Source organism: Chiroxiphia lanceolata, chromosome 1, assembly GCF_009829145.1.
Source record: "Chiroxiphia lanceolata isolate bChiLan1 chromosome 1, bChiLan1.pri, whole genome shotgun sequence".
NCBI lineage: Eukaryota > Metazoa > Chordata > Aves > Passeriformes > Pipridae > Chiroxiphia > Chiroxiphia lanceolata.
The window spans coordinates 18738557-18763720 of NC_045637.1; the positions used below are offsets into that span (position 1 = coordinate 18738557).

At 35.7% G+C, this 25164-nt stretch overlaps 1 protein-coding gene across 1 annotated transcript in view; it reads right to left on the reverse strand.

Moving 5' to 3' along the window:
• EMC2 (ER membrane protein complex subunit 2) overlaps positions 1-25164 on the reverse strand; it is a 43115-nt gene that overhangs the window by 16110 nt on the left and 1841 nt on the right. Inside the window, exons 2-7 of the mRNA XM_032686171.1 lie at positions 20265-20378; positions 19531-19595; positions 15270-15355; positions 12367-12424; positions 1464-1549; positions 1233-1292 (exon numbers count right to left, since the gene is read on the reverse strand). Of these exons, the coding sequence (XP_032542062.1) occupies positions 1233-1292; positions 1464-1549; positions 12367-12424; positions 15270-15355; positions 19531-19595; positions 20265-20378 (469 nt within the window). The remainder of the gene's footprint in view (positions 1-1232; positions 1293-1463; positions 1550-12366; positions 12425-15269; positions 15356-19530; positions 19596-20264; positions 20379-25164) is intronic.

Below are 25164 nucleotides of genomic sequence, written 5' to 3' on the forward strand. Positions count from 1 at the left end.
ATTCTTTCAATGAACTGAAGAGAGTTTTATATATTATTTTTTATTGGAATTACAGACCAAGACTAATACAAGCAAAACCGATTTCTTTCTCAGGTTTTATTGCACAATTTTGTAATAAATATTATAGCAAAAAACCCCAAACCCAATAATGGAATACGTATGTTTGCACCACTCTATCATTCACTTTTGTACCGACAGATTTGACAAGCTTAAATACCTTTCTAGCCAATTTTTTTTTTTTTAATAGCTATTTTCTTGGAAAAGTGGCTGGTATATTTCCTCAAACGAATGGAAATCTGGATATCAAAATTCTAGATTATTCCTTAGGTCTAAGTCAGCATTTAAAAGAGTTTAGTAATTATTTTCTTTGAGAATAGGGTGGAAGGAAAGCTGACAGGGGAACAATTTTTTCATCACAGTGAGAACAGCTATTTCTTCCTTGACAATTTGATTCTTTTACTACCCTCTGGAAAGGAAGGAAGGAAACAATGTGATATAATTCAGGTTGGGCTGAAGAACTAAAGAAAGAGAGGAAAAAAAAAAGATACGCCTTTGGGTGGAGGTTAGAATGAATGCTGTGATATTAGAAAACTTGCACTAAGGCTTTGAGCTAATCCTCTCACACTGGGATTTCCTCCTGTCACTACAGCAATAAAAAAGCTAACAAAAACATTAAATATCCAATAAGCAAGTTACTACAACATTCAGCATTCTTGACTGCATTGGGTTTTGTACCCAGGCGACCAGATGCCTCTAACTCTGGATCCATGTTTTCCTTTGTCTTTTTTTTTTAAAGGTTACTAAAAGTTCTTGGAGAGGTAGGCTAAAAGAAAATCAGAATTTCAGATGCTGTGATCTACTGATTTTAGAAGTAAAGAATTTAACATATCTAAAAAGTAAAACACATCACTTGAACGAAAAATAACAGGAAATAAGTGTTTGTTGTTCCCTGCTACACTCAAACCACTTCTTTTAAAATATCAGATTTTTAAAAATCACTGAAACATACAGGTAATTAAGTAAACGGTTTCCGTTTTAAAATCAAATGCCTTCTTAAAGCTTTTGGTAGTCAAATAGAGTTGGTAATTATTTCCTGTTGATGCCTGTTATACTGGAAATGAGATAACATACTTTGTAACAGTAGTCCTTCAAAAAAAATCACTGAGGTTTTTGACTTACATAGAGTGGATTTCAAATTAACAGTTTTTATGCGAACTTAGCAAACAACTTACTCATGTTCATTGATGTAAAGCTCTGCAAGTTCATGCCAAGCTTCTTGGTCTCCAACAAATCTGTATAAAGACAAGAGAGGAAAAAAGGAAAAAAGGAAAGAATGTGCAAGGGATTCTGTAAATGATCAGCATGGAAGCAAAAAAGCGTAAATTAAATGCAAATTCCATTTTAATTAAAAAGGTTTATCAGAATAGCAAAGCACAATCCGTATTTTCTCGTAAGACACTCACTGTTCCAGATACTCATTCAGCTCTCGGATGGCCTCGAGATTCTTCCCCTGGGCTTTTCGAATGGCAATCTTACGCTTTCTTGCTGCCTATGGGTTGACATTAATAAAGGATTAGGCCTCATAATTCCCTGGGTTTTTGTAAGGAAAGCAATTTGACTGTGCAAATTATTATCTCAATACCATTGGAATTCCACTGCAGAGGAACTGCTAGGTTGAAGTTTATAAACATACCCTATGACATCCCACTGAGAGATTGAAAACCTCTCCTTACAATCACATTATGTAGGCTTTTCTTTGGAGGCACAAACTGTATGCATTATTTCATTCAAATAAATGACTGTCCAGATTCTGATAATTACAAAACAGCAGGGGATGCTAATCTTCAGCCATTCCAAAGACCCCTACCTTTTCATTCACAAGATCCATGACTATAGAGGAGAAATGGCTACTGAGTCTTAGAGAATCCCACAGATGCATCTGGGTTTCCATAGCATAAGTATGGCTTCCAGACATTTAAAAATATTCTTGTTGGAGTGCTGAATGCCATTTTTAATTAATGTTAAATACACACCAATTTCCTAAACAAGTCTCTCATCATTCTTGGAGCAGAAAGCAGACTCTGCAATGTAAAGGGAATACAAAATAGCCATTTCAATGGTAAAACCTGAGCAGTGCTTTGATATGTGGGTGTAACATGTTTTTATATTTTTAATTGAAATATAAGTTATAAGAATTATAACATATTTAAGTTTTGAAGTCCATAAATGTTGTTACAGACCACCAGGAGAAAAGATATACAGAATTCTTACAGTTGATTATTCTGTACTCCAATCCAATATTGCAGCTTCTGAAGGATGTTGGTTACAGTTTTCAGGCCTCTAGGCTGTGAATCTTACAGATTATTCTGAGTTGGAGGGGACCCACAAGGATCATCAAGTCCAGCTCTGAAGTGAATGGCCCATAAAGGGATCAAATCTACAACCTTGGTGTTATTAGCACCATGCTCTAACCAACTGAGAATCAAGATACACTTGAGGTGTGATTCAAAACAACAGAAATCTTCCCAGTTTGGAGCAAACAGCACCACACCTCGGCCAGCCTGAAAGTCATCAGATCGGGAATCCAACAGAATGAAAGTAAAATCAAATTCTGACATAACATGCCTCAAAGAACAAACACCATCAGCCTCCTGCCTCAACAATAACCCCTGTTCTCCTGGGTGATCACAACCACTGCAGTCAGATGTGAGATGCCATTTCTCCATGAGATAACATTAATGACAAAAAAATATAAAGCACACTTTTCTGGTAACTAAGGCCCACTGCTTATTCCCTTCATAGCTCTCATCCTATTTCATATCCTAATAAAGAGTTTATACAGTTGGGTATCACCTTACAGAAGCCTTGATAGCACGGGAACGGACAACTCTTTAGCAAAATCCTAAATTATTTTAATATTTGAATTTCAGAGAGCTCTGAAATCAATTTCTTCATGATGTACCTTAAGTTCACAGCCACATATACCCCGAAAAAGTTCTTTTATTTTTACAGTATTTTAAACATAACTACAGTCCTAAATAATTTCTTATCCTTTGATCATCATTTGAACAAGTCAACTGCTTCCAAAAGAGGAGAGTGGCAAACTAGTTCAGGCACCAAATTAGCCCAGATAGAAATGTTTTTAACACTGACTCTAGGTTTATTCTTTCCTTTGAGTTCACCACCTTTACTTCCCCCATGAACACCTTCGATAAAAATTCGGTGAAAACAACTCAATATCACTCTTCTGCTTAAACGTAAGGCACACACAGGGAGAAGACTCATCAGGACAACCAGGGGACAAATCAGGACACAGGCAGTGTGGTGTGTTTATCCACGGTCATTTTTTTTCCCCATTGCTTCTTTGTCAAACTGCAACCTGTGAAGTTACATAAACCATTCTACTTTTACTGGCAGACACTTGGCTAAAAGCCATAAACGGAAATTTTAACTGCTGACACATCACTGTAACAACACACATGGTTTATTTTATTTTTGCTTTTTCTTTATTTAAATAAAGATAACAGCATAATTAAACTTATTTCGATCTCAGAGGTCTTTTCCAACCTGGTTGATTCTATGATTCTATGATTTTCTTTAAATAGAAAAAGAATAATCCCACATACTTATCATACTGCTATTACTAAACAAAACCACAAAGTAACAGAAAACCCCTCCGATCAAAACCATTGTTCTCTATCACGTTTTATGAAGAGTTCTCACAGCGTTTCGTACAGCAGGTCACCCCCTTGCTATAGGGGGAACACCAGGGCAGTGTTAACTCACTACCCAAAGCTGGTATTATCCACAGCCCAGTGACCTGCTCACTGAGCCCAAAACAAGAGGGAAGGAAAAGTGGGGATAACAGCCTGCACAGCCACAGGAGTGTATCGTGCAGCTACAGCCTATGGAGACAGAGGGTTTTTTGCAGGTAACAGGCTACCGACTTAAATATACCTCTTGGATTAACAATTCGGTTGTTATTTTCAAAATTTAAAGAAAAAGAAATCAAGAGTGATCAAAAGTAAACTCTTGGGAGCTAAAATAATCTATTAAATATATAAAATTAATCAACTCATATGACAACTTAATTTGCAACAGCAAACAGGACCAGTCTACATAAGTCACCCTCCTCTTTGTTACTGAGGCAACTCCTTCAATCACATCCAAGTCAGTCCTCCAGAAGAGCCTGGAAACAGATTTTTCTCCATGGCTGCTTTATTTCTTATGCACAGTACTCTCAAGTAACGTAAATCACTGGAGCCTCAAGACATTAATTTATGAAAAGCTACAACTATTTCTAGTCACAAATATAAATTGATGCTTACCTATAGCAAGCATGTCACCTAATGCAATCAAATAATCAGAACAGAAGCATTAGACATAATTAACATGTTCTGGTGGTAGTACTTAGGAGTTAAACGAATTACATATACATTTGACAGAATTTCCCTGCTGCACCAAATCCCAGAAAAATTTCTTCCAAATTACACTTTTGTTTCTTATTTGAGGAAAAATAGTATTTAAACTTCCTTTTTTATCCACCTTCCTTATCACCAAAAACAAAGTAGCATCTGGGCTTTAAATCTGCGCTCTCATCACCCTAAAAATGCTGGGATAATTTTATTTACAGAGAACTCTGAGTTTGCAAAAGAGAGGTTCAACCTCTCACAACGCTGCTGATAAACAGAGGAGCAAAAAAAATGTTGTATAGTAGCATAGAATTTTTTAAAGTCTCTTTAAACACTCTGGAAACAAGTCAGTGAGGATGTAGAGGTTATTTGAAAGCAATTTGTAACATTTTTCTATTAGATAAATAAAACCATAAAGTCAAGATACATAAAATAAATCTGAAGTATTCAGGTTTCTGATTCACAGGAGTGATATGACAGGTGAAAATATAAACACATGAAAACAAACTACTATTGCTTTCATTTGAATCACAAAGTCTAGCAGGTTTTCTTAAAATAAAACTCCAAATTCAATGACTCCAGTAGTCAATACTTCAAGAAAAATATATACAACAAGGACTGCGCTGCAAGCAAAACATGCAGTGTTTTGTGTGCTGCAGACTTCTAATTCTTGTTCTGATTTACATTGCCCCTGAGCTCCCTGTGTGCATCAGCTTAAGTGCTGCTCTGTGAGCTGGGGCTCACACACGGTGTGCTTGCAGAGCATCCTGAGGACAGCAGCGTAACCAATGAGGATTTACACACACAGCATCAATTTTTATTTCCATACAAATTAAAAAAAGGCTTTACTGAGCAAAACCACTGCCAACACTAATAACCACTTTACCAGACAAAACCAGTTATTTGATAAGAAAAGCCAGACTCCTATGAATTCTACAGAAGCTTTACCTAGCATTTATTTAATGTATCCAATTTATTATCTGCCTTACAGCCAGCTGATATAAGAAAACCAGGCAATTTCACGTTTTATTATGTTTAAGGCCCTTTTTACCAAAACCCTCACATTACAAAATACAAATTCACTTTTAGGGTACCTGTTGCAAGATACTAAAAAACTACAAAATGCAGAGTTCAAATCTGTTCAACATTGATTTCAAGTCCACCAAGAATATCAATGAGAAATTTATTTTTAATTATAGGGATGTGAGATTATTTTGAAATCTAAGAAGCCTACTAAAATAGTCACAACAATTGCACTGATAAAGATAAAAAAATAACATTCCAGAGGTTCATTTCAGTTCTTCACAATAGTAAGATTTTTAAGAACAAGCCTCATACAGAAATTAACTCAATCTCCCTTCTCCTTCTACTTTAAGTGAAAAGGAAAAGGCAAAACTTTCTGTGCTATAACAAGATCTGCAGTTTTTGACCATGCAGATCCTATGATATGAATTTCCCCCAATCAATTTTCCAGAGTTTAAAAAAGCCACTAGAATGGTTATTGGTTGATTCTGTAAATGCAGAATTCTTAATTGAAAGATATATGCATCTTAAAGAAATACTTACACTGTAATCAGTATCATATGGACTAATGAACTTCAGTATGTATATATTCATTAAACAGTGAACCTTTCTAAGCTATTTCTTTTAAAGACTAATAATCCTCAATCTGGCACAAGAACTAATCCTATATTTGTCATGATTCCTTTTAATTATCATTAAGTAGACTCAGAATGAAGTGAGGATTTAAACATTTATCAACTTCTGCATTTTATAAATACCAACGGAAAGTCTAAGACTGTTCTAAATTTCATGGCTGCAAAGAAAGTACCAGTAGGAGAACCTTTAGGAACTGATAGGTGTAAGAAAGAAACAATTTCCTATCTGTGTAACTATTAGAGCATTAAACAAATCATTTTTCATCTTAAAAAGAAATTTTTCATTTTTTTAACATTTTAAAAAAATGTGTATTTGATCCAAGAGTTTGATACATTGAAATATTTTCTTTCAAACTGCAATATGCAAATCAAAACAGAAGTGTAAACAACTACAACAAAGATATAGGGAAAGAATTACACAGATATCAAAAAATACCACATAATCTGAATACAACCACAATAACAAATGTACTCTTACCAGACTTCAGAGTTTTTCAAAGTTAGTCATGGAAGACAGTTAAATCAGGGTACATCTTGTAAACGTATGCAAGCACAGAGCTGCTGAGTTCAAGCTGCTTCTTTAGGGATAATGTCAAAGCAAGACATAACTTTTTACAGAATTCTAGGGAGCATCCAATAAACAGCCTATAAATTCTAACATCAGCATACAGCAAACTGGTAGAAGCTGTAAAGGCTAAAAAACTAAAGCCTGGAATTGCAAAACATGAAAACTGTTATATGCCAAAAAAAAGTAAGAACTGTTTACACAGAGGAAAGTGAGGCTTCCCTAACCTACTGGAGCTCTTCAAGGGGACACTAGAGCGTGGATGAATAAAGATCCATTTAAAAGTCAACTTTGACTTAAAAAATAATTTCAACACGATGTCTCACTCTGAAGCTGAAAGCTCTGAAGGAAACTAAGATGCCACAGTCTAACAGGGCAAGGTTTTCATGTGGATAAATAAATTAGTCAAAAGGTATAAAACACAGGAGAAAAGAGTTCTCTGCACCGAGAACCCAAAAATCACCTGTACTAAAAACTACTGCTCAGCAAACTCATAACTAACAAGGGAAGTAATAGTGATGTAAAATTAAATGATGATAAGGAGTTATTTAAGTATAAAGAACAAAAGCCAACAGCAAAGAATAGCATTCAAAATAATGAATGTCAGCATGATAAAACAGCGTCTGAAATTTAATACTGATAAAGGGTTACATATAGGATAAAACAATACTAATTTAACATACACAGAAAAGCTGTCTGAATTTGTCCAGGGACAAATTAGGAGGGAGATGCTGGAGTTGCAACAAACAGTTCTATAAAATATCAATTCAATGTTCAGAACAGGTCTTAAAAACATCCAAAAACCCTGCCCCAAAACTCCAAACCAAAAATACTGTGATACTGGAATTATCAGAAAAAGAACACAGAAGAGAACAAATCACTGGCACCATTTTGTTACTTGTAACTCCTTAATACTCTTGTATTTTTAATACTGACTGCTGTTCTGTCCTCTTATCTCTCACCCAAATATAGGGAAAAAAACTAGAAATGACACTCAGAACAGCAACAGGCTTTCAAGGCACAGAATGGCAATGATAAATGATGGACATTAGGACTTCTTAAGCTTACAGGGAAGAAAAGAGTAAAAGTTCTCTAAAGTCATGAGCTTTAATAAAGTGAGCAGAAAACAACTGTCAACAGTAATATATGAATTTAGAGGCATTAATTAAAAAATTACAAAATTTAATTTCTGAATGATGATGTAGATACAGGTGCAGCAAGATTTCACAAGTTTAAAAATAAATCTATGTAGAAATTTCATGAAGAATATTAAAAACAGAGTTGGCACTTCTGGCACAGGAAAACTGCAACATGAATAGAAACTGGTAGAACAGACCAGAGCATACTGTGATTGCCCTGTCTGATACTCTTCTGGTATCTCCTACTGGACACTGTCAGGCACAGGACAAGTAAAATGGACTTTCACCATGACTCAAGGACAGCTGTTCTTATGTTCTCAAATACTTAATTTCAAGGGACAAAATCTCCATCATCATTTAAAAGAGACTCCAAACATGGGAAAAATGGTGGAATGCACTCTGCTCTCTCACTTCACCGATCATGACTGAAGAAGAAGAAAAAAAATCCCTGCAAAAATAAATGATGCTCTGTCAAAAGCAAAACACATTTCTTTAGAAACCACATAGTGCATTCACAGTTTAACCATCAGTTCTCACCGGGAACTAACCGAAGGGGCAGCTGCAGTTCTTCACATCTCTCATCAACTCTACCCTGCATCAGACACAGTGCCGAGCTCTTTGACTCCCTTTAAAACTACCACCATACACATTTAAGTTTAGGATAGTTGTGTCTTTCCTGGTAGTGCTGCCATATATTTAATGAAACATACACATCACCTCAGAAAATTCCCTCTATCAGCAGATATTTCATTCGGTGAGCAATTTTCCTTTTTGCAACTTAGAGCATCCCATAGGTCAATGTACAAAGCTGCAAGATCATCACAGGATGTCTCTGTTCAAAATGAATGCACAGGTACTCCAGCAATTTTAAGGAATTATCACAGTTCAGATAATAAATAGATATCCAATGCTCAAACTTAGTGCTCATTATTTTCATCTTATTTACTAGAGACAAAGAGCTGGGGGGAAAAAAGTTACCCATACAGTCAGTGATGATAATGCACAATCACAGAAAGAAATAAACTCGGATGTTCATGAAACATATTGCTGACTATTTACATGATATTAAGGACTAAGATTTTGCTCTGAATCTTTCCAGTATTCTGTATCCACATAGGTCTTCAATCACTTCCTGTGCCTCTTCTGAAAGATGTCTTTCTACAGCTTGTCTACAAAAAGAATCTCAATAGTAAGGGAAAGTGTAATTTCATGTGACCATATGCATACACTTGTTCCTGCCCGCTCCCATAAACAACAGAGCTGTTAGTGAATTACTTTATAAACACTGGAAGACACCACCTTCACTCAGAACACCATCTTATTATGAAAATCTTAATTTTTAATTCTTTGTTCACACAATTACTAAACCCATGAAGTTAATGAGATTATTCACATGCCCTAAGCTAAGCAAGCATACAGAGTGTCTTCTTGTATTAAAAGCTTAGTTGAAAAAGTGGCAAGAAAAATAGCAGAGGAATTATCCTAATAAAGACATCAGATTTTCTGTGGATTAGAATTAAGCCAGAACTGTGTGTCTTATCTCACTTTCCCCTGGTGTTGACCAAATGCTCTGCAATCATCTTGATAGTTGACCTGAACAATCAGGAAAAACTGCCAATGCACCACGATGACAGTGGAGTGGGACAGACACCAGCCTAAGTCTTGAGACATGAACTCAATTTCTGTTCTCATCAAGAATCTTCTTTGCACTCCTGGACAGGTTACCTCAAGAAGGGCCCAACTGCTGCCTAACTAAAAGTCTTTTCTCTAAAGCAGAGCAGAATAAGGATTTCTCAATGAAATACATTAACAGCAAAAACCAAACAAAAAAGTCCTTATACCAACTCTACTAAAAAAACAATGACCCTCTTTTTTTTGTTCAGACAATAATTGTTCAGAAACAGAATAAGCATTTTATCTGAAGATCTACAAACAACTTAGTCACTATACAGCATCAGTATAAAGATTTTCAATTGGATACATGAAATTTTAATAAAAAATAGAAAATAGAAAATATTATGCAGCCTTCATAACAGAGTAATCTGCCAGCTTGAGCTCTAATATGCCTTCATTTCAACAAAATGCACAAAAATGGAAAAGGTTCCAAATCTTGTGCTATTGAAATGTATGCAAGTTGTGCACTTCACAGGAGTCACATTTCATTCCTTAATGTTAAAGTCTTTAGAAGAGAGAGATCATTACTCAACACCTACATGCTTTGAAAAATACAACAAAATCTCTGAAGAGACATTAACATTGCTCCATTGTCAAATGAGTCATCTTTTTCAGCAGGTAAGCTCAGAGTGAGATAAAACATTGAGAGATGATATTTTAAAAACAAAGACTACTTTGAATTCTATCATAAGAAACGAAATTAAATAATTACTGTTATCTTAATTTCAGCGTTTGGCAAGCGACAAAACCTCATCCAAAAGTGTAAATGTCCATTTACATAATTTGAGTTCAAAGTTCACTTTTCATACTGGAAAAGTCTGCTATGTGTCTAAAAGAAATAATTTTTTGGAAAAGTTTTTCCCATGCTTCTATTTGATCAGTCAACGCAAGGTATGATTTTTACATGATTCATGTGAACAAATGTCTATGTTTCACTTCAAGGACTTGCCAAAATGTCTAACGTATATGAGCAACTCCATGTGTCAGCAGACCAGAAGAAATGTCTATAAGGTAAAGTGAGTGCCAAGGCAAACTCAGCAACAGTTGCTTTTTTAAAATCTTGAAATATTTATCTTCTACAGCAGCCACATGTCTGCATGGAAATAATTAACAGGTAAAAGACACACAGAAACCTGCACATGACAATTTATCAAAACTTTCTACTTACCCTTCACTCTTCACATGTAAAGCTTACCCAACCTATTCTACAGCTATATAGCAAGGAACTTCCACTTTGCATTTAACATTCTCCAATTCTATTCTCAGATCTTAAGAAATCCAACCATGCAACTGTTCTAATATTTAGAACTTATGTTTCTAAATATTACAGCTTTTTGGATCTTCATAATTTTGTTACAGAGAAAATCCAAATTAGGTAATAATCTTGCATTCTACTTACTTAAATATATCATTTTGTTTTATAAAGCCATCCAACAAACCACTTGGATGACGATAGCTATGTTGCAACAGCTGAAGAGTAAAACCGCCAGAAATGGACACTTCAAAGATCTGTGGTTCAGAGAAGTCATTGTAATGGTGCTCTATTTTCCACTGGCATCAGCAAAAGGTCATAAAATGCACCTTGGTGACCTGTTCTTGTGACTACACTGGAAATGGTTCCATACTGGTTTACCATGGCTCTTACGACTTAGTGTCTCTGAAACTCTTTGGGCCATCCACTCAAAATCCCCCATTTACTGTGGACAGATACATGTCTTGTGCTCAAAACTCCTTGAGCTCAAACTTCTACTGCTCCAGGGACAGCAAAAAATAAGAATGAAGAACTGAAATAGTTATTTTTACTCTTGCACAAAATCTCTCAGTTCTATCACTGCTAACAGACAGACTTAAACTTACCTGTTGTCTGAGTGCTTAACTTGGTACTAAGGTTTTCAGACGTGTTGCCTTGAAAGTAACTTTCCAGTGGTTTGGGGTGTTTTTTATTGTTGCTGCTTGTTTTTTAATTTGTTTTGTGGGTTTTTTTAATAGTTTACTTACTTTAACTGATGGCACTTGATCTACATCCAGCTCTGGAATACCCTAGTTAATCCCAGTTATCTGTGTTTCTGTGGGTTTTCCCCTCCTGAATAGCACAGCCCATCAAATAAGCTGACCAAAGAAAGGGAGAGGTTCAACACGCACCTAGGAAAGTCTACCTGAGACTGCCAAAACATCTGCAATAGCCCAAGTATTACATTTACACAGAAGTTTACCCAACAGTTCTTCAAAACCAAGTAACACAAACTCAATACTTTCCAACATGTCACATAAAATTTTGAAACTCCATAGTTTCTTCATATTTCTAATTTTATCCTTGTGTGAAAAAAATGCATGAAAATATATTGCAACAATTTTCTCTAAACTTTTATTTTAGCATCTAATAGCTCACTGTGGCTTCCACAACCAGCATTTGAAAAATGCTTAAAAGAACAGTACAGTCTGCCCCACATTTTGTTCTTTGCAATTGGCATGCTTTATGCATTTTGATTCAAGGGCTAGTAAAGTCTCCCAGACAATAAATCAAAATAGGTGCTATTCAAGCACTACCTGAGTGTAGTCACAGCTAATCTTTAAGTAAGATAAAGCATTAGGAATACAATAGACACATGGCAAACTATACTGGTCTTTTAAATACTGAATATTCAGGGAAATGAAACGGCTGAAAGGTCCAATCTAAATGCTACTAAGACTGCTGGAAAGATTGCTAGTTATAACCTTGTCTTTAAAACCAGTGTTTAAGCAGGTATTACATCACGTCTTCTCATCATGAAATGAAGGTAACATAGGTTATTATAATAGGAAACTAAAGGAAACAAACACAGTAATACAGACACACGTTTTTCCACAGTGAGACACAGAAAATAGTTACAATTTCAAACAACAAAACATTTCAGTTTAGAATTATCTTTTAAACTTACTGTATTAGTTGAATCTTCTTGTAAAATTCTATCATATAACTGGATAGCATCATCATACCTGTTCAAAGAAATTATTTGCATTTATTTCTGCTAAGACAGAATTCCTGACTTTTTGACTGTCCTTGCAATAGTTAATAACCCACCTGCACTTCTTATACTGAATATACTAAGCAAACTATATTTATAAAAAAATCTTTTGAGTGAGTGCTAAATATCAACAGCAGTATTTCATGTTACCAAGTTAAAAAAAACCACACGGTAATTATTTCATGGAATACTGTTTCAGCAGCAACTTAGATATTCTATACACAATATCTTAGTCTCCTGACCTCTCTTTTTCTATACCCAGCAGATCCAACCATCACATCCCTACTCTCCCTTTCACATCTCTCAAGAAACAGAAACTTCAAAATTTGAAAGGCAATCCAAAATAATGACATTTCACTTCACTGTTATAATTTAAAACTTCAGGTAAGTTTCTTCCGTTGTGACTTATAAAAAGTAAAAGCAGCTGCATACATCAAACTGAAAAGATTCACAGAAGAATCTACCCCAGACTATAAGTCTTGAAAGAAAATGTTTTCCACCATAATTTTTTATAATTTTTTTAAATTAATTAATTCTGCTATTTGAAGTATGCTCAAAACAGGTTACTTCAGGCGCTATGAGCACTTCAAACCTTCTGAGAGAGATCTGTGTGTTCAGTCAGCAGTGTACATGACCCAAACTTGACAAATGAAATAATCCAATTCAAAACACCTTTGACTCCACAGCTGTTGTGCTATCACCACAGAACCAGGGCATACATTGTGTCCTCAGGTATAGTTTGACAAGTTGTTTTTCAGTGGTACTGCTGACTGATTTTTGAGGATACACATTCCTTCTCACCTCGGACACTCATTTACGTACTCTCACTGTTCCGTAGGCATTGCTGCCATAAGCACAGCTCAGCTGTCCAGTCCAGTTACCATAAGGTATGAGAGGAAATGTCAAAGGAAGCACAAAAGCAGAAACGAGTAGAAGGTGACTGCTACAGACTTTAGCAGATGTGCTGTAAAATGCTGTATTCGTGTTCTCTGTTAGTTGCTACCCTATCAAATGCATTTTAGAAGACTGAACATGATGGCCATAATCCCAGTTTTACATGGTGAAGTTCCAGGATATTATTATTTTGATTAGCAAGTGTCTACAAGGATGTCTCAGTCTATGGGGATGTTCTTCATGGTTTCCTCTTCCTGTTGGGGAAAGCAGGACCCTTCTTAGATCCTACAAGTCACTTAGAATTTAACAAGAAGTTCCCTTCTTCAATTGAAAATATGACCTAAGTTTTCCTAGACTTCTTTTATAGTCAGTGGAGACAGACAGGTTTCACCAGGGCATGGCTTAGAGTATCTGCAGATGGATTCCTGCTCAAGACAACCCAAAGCTGAAACCTCTGTCTTTGACTTCTAGAGAAAATCTATGAAGAAACCTCAGCTTTTGTTAATGCCTCTGCTCCCTGATACTCCAACCTCAAGGATCTATCCTGACAGAGATCTTTTGTCAAGTAATTTGATGAGCACTTTCAGAAAACTGTGGTTTAATAGCACTTCACTACTGAAACCACACATAATGTTTGTGCAACAGTCATCTCCCACAAAGATATGTTCCCATGCAATAACATCTTCAATGCAGTCACATAAGCCTGAACTGAATTATGATCTATTGTACTTCTGAATAGGTTTAGGGAGGGGGGAAAATCTGCTGCCATTCTCTCACTGTCTTCCTATCCTATATAAAATGAAGACAAGAGAGTTAAGATTAATGGAAATTCTTCAAGAATACACATTTAATATAAAGTGAGTGTGAAACCTGGAATATCTAGTCACCTTGAGATGGTTCCTGTGGATGGAGTCCAGTTATTCTTCCTTTTTGATTCATGCAGTGGACAATCATTGGTGGCTCATATCAAATACCATTTTCAAAGTTAATTTTGCAAGAATGTAACAGAAGAACATTTGCTAAATAAATATCTTTTAAAAACACATTTAGGGTGTACTTCCAACTCCTCTGTATCAAGATGGCCCAGAGGCTCCAAACCTCACCAACTCTGTATGCAAAATGGGACACAGAACAGATTTGCCAGTATTCAAAGGCACTGAAAGCTGGAAGGCCTTCTCAACACCCAAGACAAGGGTTTCAGAACAGAATGTTGATATCAATTATGCAACCAAGGAAAAGGTGGACAATAAAGGTCATCCTCAAGCCTTGAGGTCATTCATCTCAGAAAGATGAAAAGTTTTAATCTGTTCACTATTTTAGTAATTCCTTTTAAACTTCGTATGTTATAACCATTCTATAGGATATTTCAAAAAGGTCAGTCTGACATTTAGGTTCTGCCATTCTACTCCATGTGTTTTTTGAGTTGTTTCTGTAACAAACTCCATAGATTTAATCCTTATTAAATTCATTTACCCACACTCAGAAAACAAGGGTAAAGAGCTGCACCCTGCAGTAATCAGGAGCACAGAAGAACAATTAAGGCGAAAAAATGATGGCACTGATTTTCATATGCTTCTCTAGCTCTATGAGATGAAACATATACCTCACAGAATTTGCCAAAAAAGTGTGCAGTGTTTTACTGTATAAGGACTTACGCTGTCAAGTAAGAGATCTTTCTGGTCTAGGAAATCTGATGGGAAGATTGCAAAAATGAAACACTGCACAGTACCCGCAAAACTGTAACAGAGATGTCTAAAAATTACAATATGATCATGGTGTCAATGTTATTTCCTATAAAGAAACTGCCCAGCATTGTTTTACCGTGACTTTGCCATGACTTCATGTTTTGCCTGAATGTTTTTTTAAGAAAGAGCAAACATTTTTCCAGACAGAAAGTACATTTTTTAAAAATCAGGTTTTACCTTTCCATAGCTTCAAATCGCATTCCAGTTAATCGTTTAACTCTGTGGCTCCCAGGAAACTGCCGCCTTAGTTCCTGAAGACAAAACTATACAAAGAACCAAAAATACTACTGTGAATACAAACATCTACACAGAAGAAGACAACAAAAGAAAAAAAAAAAGAAATAAAAAAAAAGGCCTTGGTTGATAATTCAACAACCTGGAATGGCAATTTTAAGTAGAAGTAAATACCAACTTTTGATATAAGCAAAAGAAAACAGAAACTCTGATAGAAGACTGGTTTTAAGAAATATCTTCCCTACAGGTCATTAGATTCTGAGGCCTCCTTGGAAATAGTTATTTGCCTAGAAAATTAAACTCACCTACTAAAACAGCCCTGATACTATTAAAACTTTAAGTCTTCTCAGTTGCTGCATAATAACACAAGACAGTAAAAAACCAAAATAGCTTATGTGATACTTCTTTAATAAATGGATATCTCACAATGGAACAAACTATGCTAATACAAAGCTCTGTGTTTATTTTTAAAATAAAACTTTGAAATCCAAAGAAAATGTTTGTCACTGGCTTGGGTACAGCCTGCTGGAAAAAGAGGCATAGGTTTTAACTCCTGAAATCAATGAGACACCTGGGATGGATAAAAAGAATTCATCACAGGAAGATTTCTCTGGATTAGTGAAAAAGGATGTTTGGTAGAGGGACTGAGTCATAACTTCCCCAGAGCAAAACTAACTTGTAACTGTATCATGAACGTGGCTAGATATCTAGCATTGCAAAGTTTGTAGCTGACTCATTATGGTGGGAGGCAGAACAGTCCACAGGCTCTCAAAGACACCAGTGGTTTGAATCATGTTAAAACCTTCACACTGAATCCTCCTCCTCTAGACACTTTATACAACTCAGCTTTGAAACTTGTTCTTCAGAGCTAAGGTTCTAGCAGAGGCCTATCGACATAATCTCTTCCATCTCATCACATCCACTGGTCAAAGGAAAAAGTACAGAAGTAACAGTTTGGTTTTGTAAACAGGTTGCTAGAGTACATCCAAGAGGAATATTCACATCTCTCCCAGATGCTAAAACACAAGGATGAGAGAAAGGAAACAGTAACCAAAATAGTAATGCTTAGCCTCAAGTAAGCACAGACTATTTTTATCACAATCAACTTAGTTTGCAATGGACCAAGATCTTAACAACTCAATTTCACACAGAAAGGCTCAGGTTTAATACAGAAATGGTTTACTGGTACTTTGAGTCTAGGTGAACTGCTGCTGCTCTAGTCATAAAAAATTACATGTACTTAGCAGCATGTTATATGATGTCTGAACGAATCAGTGAACATTCTTAAGAGACAGGACAATTTACATGAAACTCTAGAAAAGTAGTTTCACTTCAGCTTTTAAAACCCAAACAACGTTATAGGCTTTAAAAAGAACTTTTGTGGACAATAAATCCACCTGTGGTCCAGTGATCAGGGAATCCTGAAGGATGGTGATTTTTAATATAAAAACACCTACTACTCTTCTTCAATAAAATGTTAAAATAACAAAAATTGTAACATTTACAATAATTGTAACATTACAATACTGAACTCCAAAATCTGCAGATGGGCATTTACATTTAAAAACATCTCACTGACAATATGAAAGAACTAGTGTTCAAGTGCAGGAGTCATACATTAGATCTGACTACACAATCACTACCCAAACAAACACAGCAGCCAAAAGGCCAAAATAAACTCCCGCAGATTACACTACCAGACACAATAAAGTCACAGGAAAAGTTGTGAGAAAGTCATGAACAAGACACTGTAACACAAAACAAAAAGTGCATGAATTAACTACATTAGCTACATCTTCAAAATGCTCTGGACTCAGCAGCACTGAATATCCTCTTTTTAAATTTAACTTGTAATCCCCATAATCATTTCTGTTATTGAGGACTGGTTCTGCACCACATCAATAATCTACTTTCGAGATTCTCTCAGAAACTCAGCAGTTACAATGGCAAATGTCATTTGTATGTGAAACTTTAATTTGCACTTAATTTGCATTCTGACTTTTTGGTCACAGGTTTTAATTTTAAAGGTCTAACAAAGGCAAAGAAATATAAACCTGAACTTCAGCAGGTAAAACACTGGTAGTACAAGTGCTGCCAAGGTGATTGCACTAAAATGTGCGTGAAACAACTGGCTGATTGCAGCAGGGACATGCATTACACAATCAGTTTGTGCAGGACAGAAAGGAAACGAGGAAAGAAAAAACAAAAGTCAGATAAACCACTCTGAAAACTACCTCAGCCTTCTCATTTGGAGTAGATGAGACCTGTCCCCCTAAGCAAAATGCATCACAGCTGTCAAGAGCTCACTGCTGAAAAAACCAGAAGTTCCAGAGCTGTTTGTCTACTTTGGAGCTACAGCTGCAGTAAAATGCCACGTATGATGTTGACTTGTTTGAATTAACTAATCACTTTATTATAAATCAGTCAAATTAAAAACTAAGAAACAAGCCTAAGGTTTCCCTCTAAGCTTTTAACCTCCTTTCTGAGCTGCATATAAAATGTTGCATTCCCTCATCTCAAGTATTATTCCTTAAAGGGCACAGAAACTGAAATTTAAAATCCCTGCCAGGGTTAGTAAAAACAAAGAGTGTTTCACAACTGATCTTTCAACACTGGCTCCTTCAACAACTTTGTGAAAGTCTTCCTTAAAAGACCCTGAAAATAAGACCAAAACCCTTTTACATATAAATCAGGACACAGAAATGTATTTATTTAATCAGTAAGTCTATTTGTTTTTGTTTAAACAGACAGCTATACTACAGCAGTATTTTCTTCTGAGGAACAAAAGAGAGGGAAGCTCAGTGAGTTCACAACAAGTTCAAAGTCTTGTACTGTATTTTCCAGCATACTCCATTTTACCATATACATTTGGGATGCAAGACAAACTTGTTCTGCCTACTTTCAAAATGGCCTTCTCCCAACTGCATCCTCTAGTCTGACCCCTTGCATTAAGTTTCACCCAAATGACATGAAGCTCAAAGACTTTATGAGGTATTTTGCCATCTGACTGAGAACAAGGCACTGGAGAAGTAATCCCTGTGAAAGATCTGGAGTCCTGAAAATGTCTTTTTACTTACAATAAGCTCAAGTTTGATGCCTTTAAGGGCATAAGACAAGCCTCTGGTTTCTTCTAACTGTTGTGTGAAGGAGAGGTAAAAAGATTATTAAAATTTTCCTGCAAAATACACTTTTCCTTTTTCCTGTTGATGCCTTTAAAGGATTAGTTAAGGTTACTTGGTTTTTTTTTTGATTCAGTGTTTTTTTTATTTTTAATCTAACGAACAGGTGTTATAGTTCAAAATAAACTAATTTTATCTAAATTGTTATTTGTATCATTCAAATAAATTTGCATACAAATTGACAAAACTCAAATATCCATTAATAATATTTTTATCAACAATCACTTAATAATTTGGATTGCAAGGGCCCTTTGCAGTTCACTGCTCCAAATCCCACTCAAAACAGAGCCAGTTTCCAAGGGAGTGCAGGGCCATATCCCAGTCTATTTTTATGCATTTCCAACAGAGAATCCACAGCTTCTCTGTGCCCTTTATCATAGTGTTCACTAAGTTTTTCCTAACATCTAATTGGAATTTCCTTTGTTTCAGCTTTTGTCTCACACTCTTTTTTCACATCTACGGAAACATGTCCACCTTTTTTTATACCTTCCCATTAGTACATATTCAAAGACAGCAATAAAATCCCTTCTTGGCTTTCTCAAGACTTAACAAACTCAGATCTCAGCTTTTCCTTATACATTATGCAGTCCAGCTCCTTATTCATCTTGAAGACCTGCTCCAACATGTCAATGACTTTCTTTGATGGTAGCCAACATAACATATAATATGATACGTATGAGTAGACATTTTACCTCAAAACATTCAAAAAACCAATATCATTTGAGAGGTTTTCAATAAACAAACACTCTCTGTACAATATGGTAACTTCAATATTATTCTTGACATTTAGCCCATACCAGAGTAGCTGTAAATATTTTCATGGCTATTGGAAGAGATGTGATCTGTCTAAACAAAAGTTACACATTAGAGAAGGTAGGTGGTGGCGGTTTCTTCCCAGAAGTGTATTTCTTGATAGATATTCTTTCCACCAGTCCAAGCTATGGAGTTCAGAATGTCCAAAAAACTATCTGGAAGAGATACCCAGGACAAAAACGTGTGAAGGAAAAGTCAGTGTGAAAACTTACCAATGCCAGATCATCTCGACTGCAGTCCAGGGCAGCAATCATCACCTGTTCATAAATTATCCAAACTGGACAAAAAAGAGACAATAAATGAAAATAATTGGGTTTTGGTGTTTTTTTAAGATAAAAGGAAACACCTATAACATAAATAGGATTAATGAATTCTGTCAGTATATTTTTCCCCTTCTACTCTCATGAACCACTGCTGAAACAAGGACAAATTAAGAAACTGCTGGAATTAATTAAAAATATATTTAATCAATTCAGTGTTTTTAGTACTAAAGTACCTTCTGACATCTTGAAAGGCAAAAAAGCTCTAATTCTCTATTTTTCCCACCACTATAATTTCAATCTTCTAAACAGGTCCCCGCTAGGACTTGCTCTCTGATCAGACCTGCAGAACAGCCACTTTTCAATTTTTCCCACAGTGCTGAAGAACAGAAAATCAGTCAAATAATGGCTAAGTAACAAAAGTTTTCATATAACAGTCCAACTACAAATATAGCAAGCTAACAGTTCTATCAGGTAATTTTTACATCTGTTTTCTCTGCAGCCCATATTTGGGAAAAAAATAAACTTTTGGAATTACCACAGCCTAATAGACTAAGAAAGTAATATATATTTTATCAATATCACATACAGAAAGACAACAAAAAGGCTGTTAAATAAAATAGAGACCAGAAACAGATAATCAAGTAAGACAATGGGAATTTTAAAAATAATGGTTGTTTACTCACTGTCATCTCCAAGTTTAGATGCATATTCATTAATTAACTCTTCTCCAACATCCACTATCTGTTCACTGTTTCGGTAGTTTTCTTCCCTCCATTTCCTCATTTTATCACGCATATCTGTGGGCAAAGGGAAGAACAAAAATTATATTTACAGATAGTAATAGAATTTTAATGTGATTTCTGGGAGATATGCATAGGAAGAATGGGTTTAGAGAGCAACAGACCTAAAAACATGACTCCTACTAACATTAAAAAACCTACTAGAGAACAGATAGGTGTACCAGACCTCTGAAACCCTATTACACAAACTGTGCTCATGCTCTAATATAATCAATCCACCTTCAAAGTTTGCAGTCTCTCATGAAAGTAACATATGCACTAAAAAACCCCATACCTAGTTATCCAATAAATAAAATTTATCCATGATTAGGCAAAATAGGCTACAAGAGATTTCTTCCAAGTAGTTTCACACATTTACAAGCAACACTAAAATTGCATTTCTGTTACAGGTGAATAAATTTCCAGTATTAGAAGTATTAGAAAAACTATTATAACTTTCACTCTAAAACGAATCTAGACACTCATAGAGAAAGGAGCTCCAAGAAGGGCAGACATGGAACTGAAGGCTTCCTATACCAGAGAAATGCCCAAAGGTATAAAAAATATCACTGTTTATCTAGGTAAGACAGAACAGATAGTTTATTTTAGCATTAGGATTTTTGTTTCAAGAGTACATTTACTATGCATCAGATCTCCAAGAGAGCAGGCACATTCATGAAGTCAGCTAGAGAGCACTACCTAGCCTAGGCTTTATTTATCCTCTGGACCAGGACATTGCTAAGAGTGTGATTTTATATATACATACATTTATATACATGTAGATGATCTATATACAAGAACAGATTTTGAGGAAACATAAGGAAAATAGTTTTCATTACTAGATAGTGGTTTTACTAATAAGAAGGTAACAGGATAACTATCACCAATATTTTTTAAAAACTTTACAACAGCTGGAAAAACAAATACAACGATAGACCTAAACACTGTCAGTTTTTCTTGCACTTCAAAACACAGCTAATGTAAATGACAGTTAAAAATTAAGCACTGAATGTTGTTCCATCTACCTGAAGTGATCTCGGTTCACTCATAAGACTGTTATTGTGCTACATTTTGTATTTTGAAATTCAACCAAAACCACCACAGTGTTACATTTCATACGCACAGGCAAAGTTAAATGGTTCTAGACACATGATGGTCCCTGGAAACTCAACGTTAGACAGCAAGAATGTGAGAGAACACAAACATTCACAAAAGCTGACAACTTAAATGCCTAAAAATAAATAAGCTGTCTGATTTCCACACACTCATTTACTTGGAAATTATCAATCCCTTCATTCCAGTGTGATTCCAAATGGAATAGTGTGTGAATTATGTATTAACAGAATGCACATTTACCATTCATCACACAAGTACGGCATTTACAGCAATACAAAAACACCTGTAGGACAGCGACTAGAACATCAGCTGATGACTGAAAAATGAAGTGAAAAAAAAGGTTCTCATTAATGTGCATCTATTGAAAGACTTCTTGGTTTTAGACATACTGAATTTTATGTAAAAGGTAGAAGAAAGAAAACACTAAAAACTACAGTAAAACTTACACAAGGCTTTTTACAATGTTGTCAAACAATGAATTTTTTACTAAGAAAGCTATCCAAAGACTCAGACAATAACTTAAGTTTGGAGACATATAATATAAGGCTGGGCAGAAGCAATCAGGGATTTTACGGAAAAAAAATGTGTAGTAAAAAAATGTCTAGTTTTAATTATGACTTCTGTCACATATATAGGTGGATGGTGAGCAATTGATACATTGGGTTTTCCTAAATTGGCAATCTTTGCACATATTAATCAAAACCTTACAAGTTCAAAGGAGCAGATGCACTTGCCACAATGTTTGCTGTTTCCTAAAAGCCCATAAGCACTCTACTGCAAGCCAAGAGACACAACTTGGGTTTTATTTTTGTGTCTCTTAAGGTGTCAGTTCATTTGGCCTGAGCAACCAGATATGAAGTAATCCTCCTATAAATACTTATACTTTCCTTGATGAGTTGGATCATAGTTTTCAAGTCCTTGACACCTAAAAGCACTCAATGAAATGAATGAAATTACCACTGTTGGTAGAGACATCCCTTGCAAACTCCAAAATGTCACCGTGACATACAGCTGCTACCACAGTTGCTCAGGGACCCCATGGCCATTATATTTCCAGAGCTCATTTGTATATTGTTCCTCTGTTACAGCCACCAGATCTCCTCCCACAGCTCACCTCTGTCCACTCTCACATGGCAGGTGCAGGCAGAGGCACAGTTGGCTCAGTGGGATGCTGAGGATGCTGCCACTAACCTTGACAACTCAGCTGTCAATGGGGCCTCAACTACAGCAAAAAACCCCAGCAACTCACCTTTGTCTGCTGTAACCCCAAAAATTCATATACAAAACCCAGAATAAACTAATCTGTCCCTTTGATTACAACTCTAAATTAGGAATAGCTAAAAGAAAGCAAAGACAGCACAGAACAACAGCTTCAACAACACTTAATTGCACACAGATTATGATGAAGATAAAATGATTTCCTACTCTTTCCAAACAAACAAAATATGAATTGAGTTCCTAAGTCGTAGGAAGGAAACAATTTTGTCATCTAAAGTGGACTCTAATGACTAGGGACATTAAAAATAGAAGGGTGGAAGTTTTCAAATTCGTTAGGAACTTTCTCTTTTCATATATAACATGTTCCAACATACATGCATTTGCAAGAAAATGGCCTCACATATATGCTATGTTAAGAAGAATTCCTTGGAAAAAGTATCTCTCACATGAAAATGTAATGAAAATTCTTAAAGTGCCTCTATTTAAATAGTGCAATTTTTAATACAGAAAACAGCAATACTAATTTAACAATACAGAGAACTTAAGCAACAGGCATAATGTTCTAATAAAAATCTTAAAAAAAATACTCTTTTCACTTGTTTTCAATTTATATAAAGAGAAATCTAGTTTCGAGAATATGCCATTCCTTTCTCTTTTTGGTTTTGATATCCAGGGAAGAGAATTATTGACTGAAATGAGAGTTGCTGTGACAGCACTCAAAGATCTCCACAAAGCTCAGCTATCACTAGCTGAGTCACTGCTTCATTTTAGCAGGGTTTGAGATGTTAATGCCACGATGCTTCTGTGCAAGGTAAAGAAAAGTTAGTTTATTCTGTCCAATTCTGACAATATGTCAGATGTATTTTCTGTGAAAGTCAATTGTTATTTTAATAGTTCTTTACTATCACAACTGGTGCTTGTTTGCAGATCATTCTAATTCTAGGCACAGAGACTAACTTGTGTGCTCCAAAACCTGCTCCTAAAACAAAGTTACACAAGTGTTTGCTTTCTTTTAACATTTCCATTCATGGCACAAATTCATCCTCAATATACCACTGACAATATGATAAATATTTACTCTATGAAGTTCTACGCAGCTCAAGAAACTCCTGGTAAGAGGTTGCACATCACCAGTTGCCATCTGATGTGCTAATCTACTACATCATGCTCCTGTGCCAGACCTGCAGTTCTTGGCTCCCTGTCACTCCACAATGTTTCTTTAATACATTAAAGAAGCAGGAAATATGCCATTTTCTATAGGATGATTAGCAACGGTGACCACAAAAAAGGAGCACATATCATCTTTGTCTCAAGTAAATAAGCTGTAAAATATACGATGCATAACCATATATAAGCTTCTCTTTTAATACCATAGCATCCTGAAACCATATTTGGATCATCTAAGTCCATCAAGACCCTAAAGCTAACTGAGAGGTTTTCCTGCTCCACAGATTTTCAAATACACTTTAAAGCTTGAGACACAGCAACAAAGTAAAGAAAGAAAAAATAAAGACAACAGCTCCAACAGTGGAAAACAGTTATTTTCATTTATCTTTCCTAACCCCCCCACACAACATATTTACCTAACAACATTTAATCATGGTTAAACTCCAACCTCTGTCTCAAAGAACCTGTGTGAAAGCCAAAGCAAGGTACAAACTATTTCATTTGTCTCATGTTATTCTACTTCCTGAACCTTGAATCACACATTCATCTTAGAGCAGTATGTAACTATAAAACGTCTTGTTTAGAAAGGCCTGAGTATATATAACAGACATTTTTTAGATAAATATCAGCCATACACCCGGTTTCACAGAAATTGAGCATTTTAGAAAGATTCAAAATGAGCTACATTAAATTCCTAGAACTGTGTTCAAGTTCTTTGCTAGGGACTAGGTCACAACAGTGCTGGGATCACCCCACCCATGAAAAGCCTCATTGCACCAGGGATCTGTTAAAGTTCACAGAGACAAAAGACAAAAACCTTCTTCTTTAAGAAGAGTCTTTGCATGACCTGTTGCAGGACTCCACTTTACTTTTCATCTCTTAAAATAGAGATTAAAAAACCCAGAATTTTTCAGATGTGTGCTTTTAAAGTGGAGACAGCCCCTTGTACTAACACAGATCTTCCCCTACACACCAGCTCTATCATTTAGACAGAAGAAGAAACCAACTGAGAAGCTGATATGACAAAACTCACCAGCTGGTCCTCCAAAATTCCTCATTCTACACACCCATATGCAAAACTATACACACAATGCCACAAATGTCAATCAGAACTCTTGGAAATAGAACATGGAGGTTATTTCTAAGAGTAGGATGCTAATCTCAGCATAAAGTAGCCAAATCCAGAAGCAGCAACCTTGAACATTCTACACCTGGCCTCTACATAAGAGAATACCCTCTACAATGCTCTCAGCCAAAAAAACTAGATCTAAATGTACAGAGATCTGTCCACAGTGCACATTAC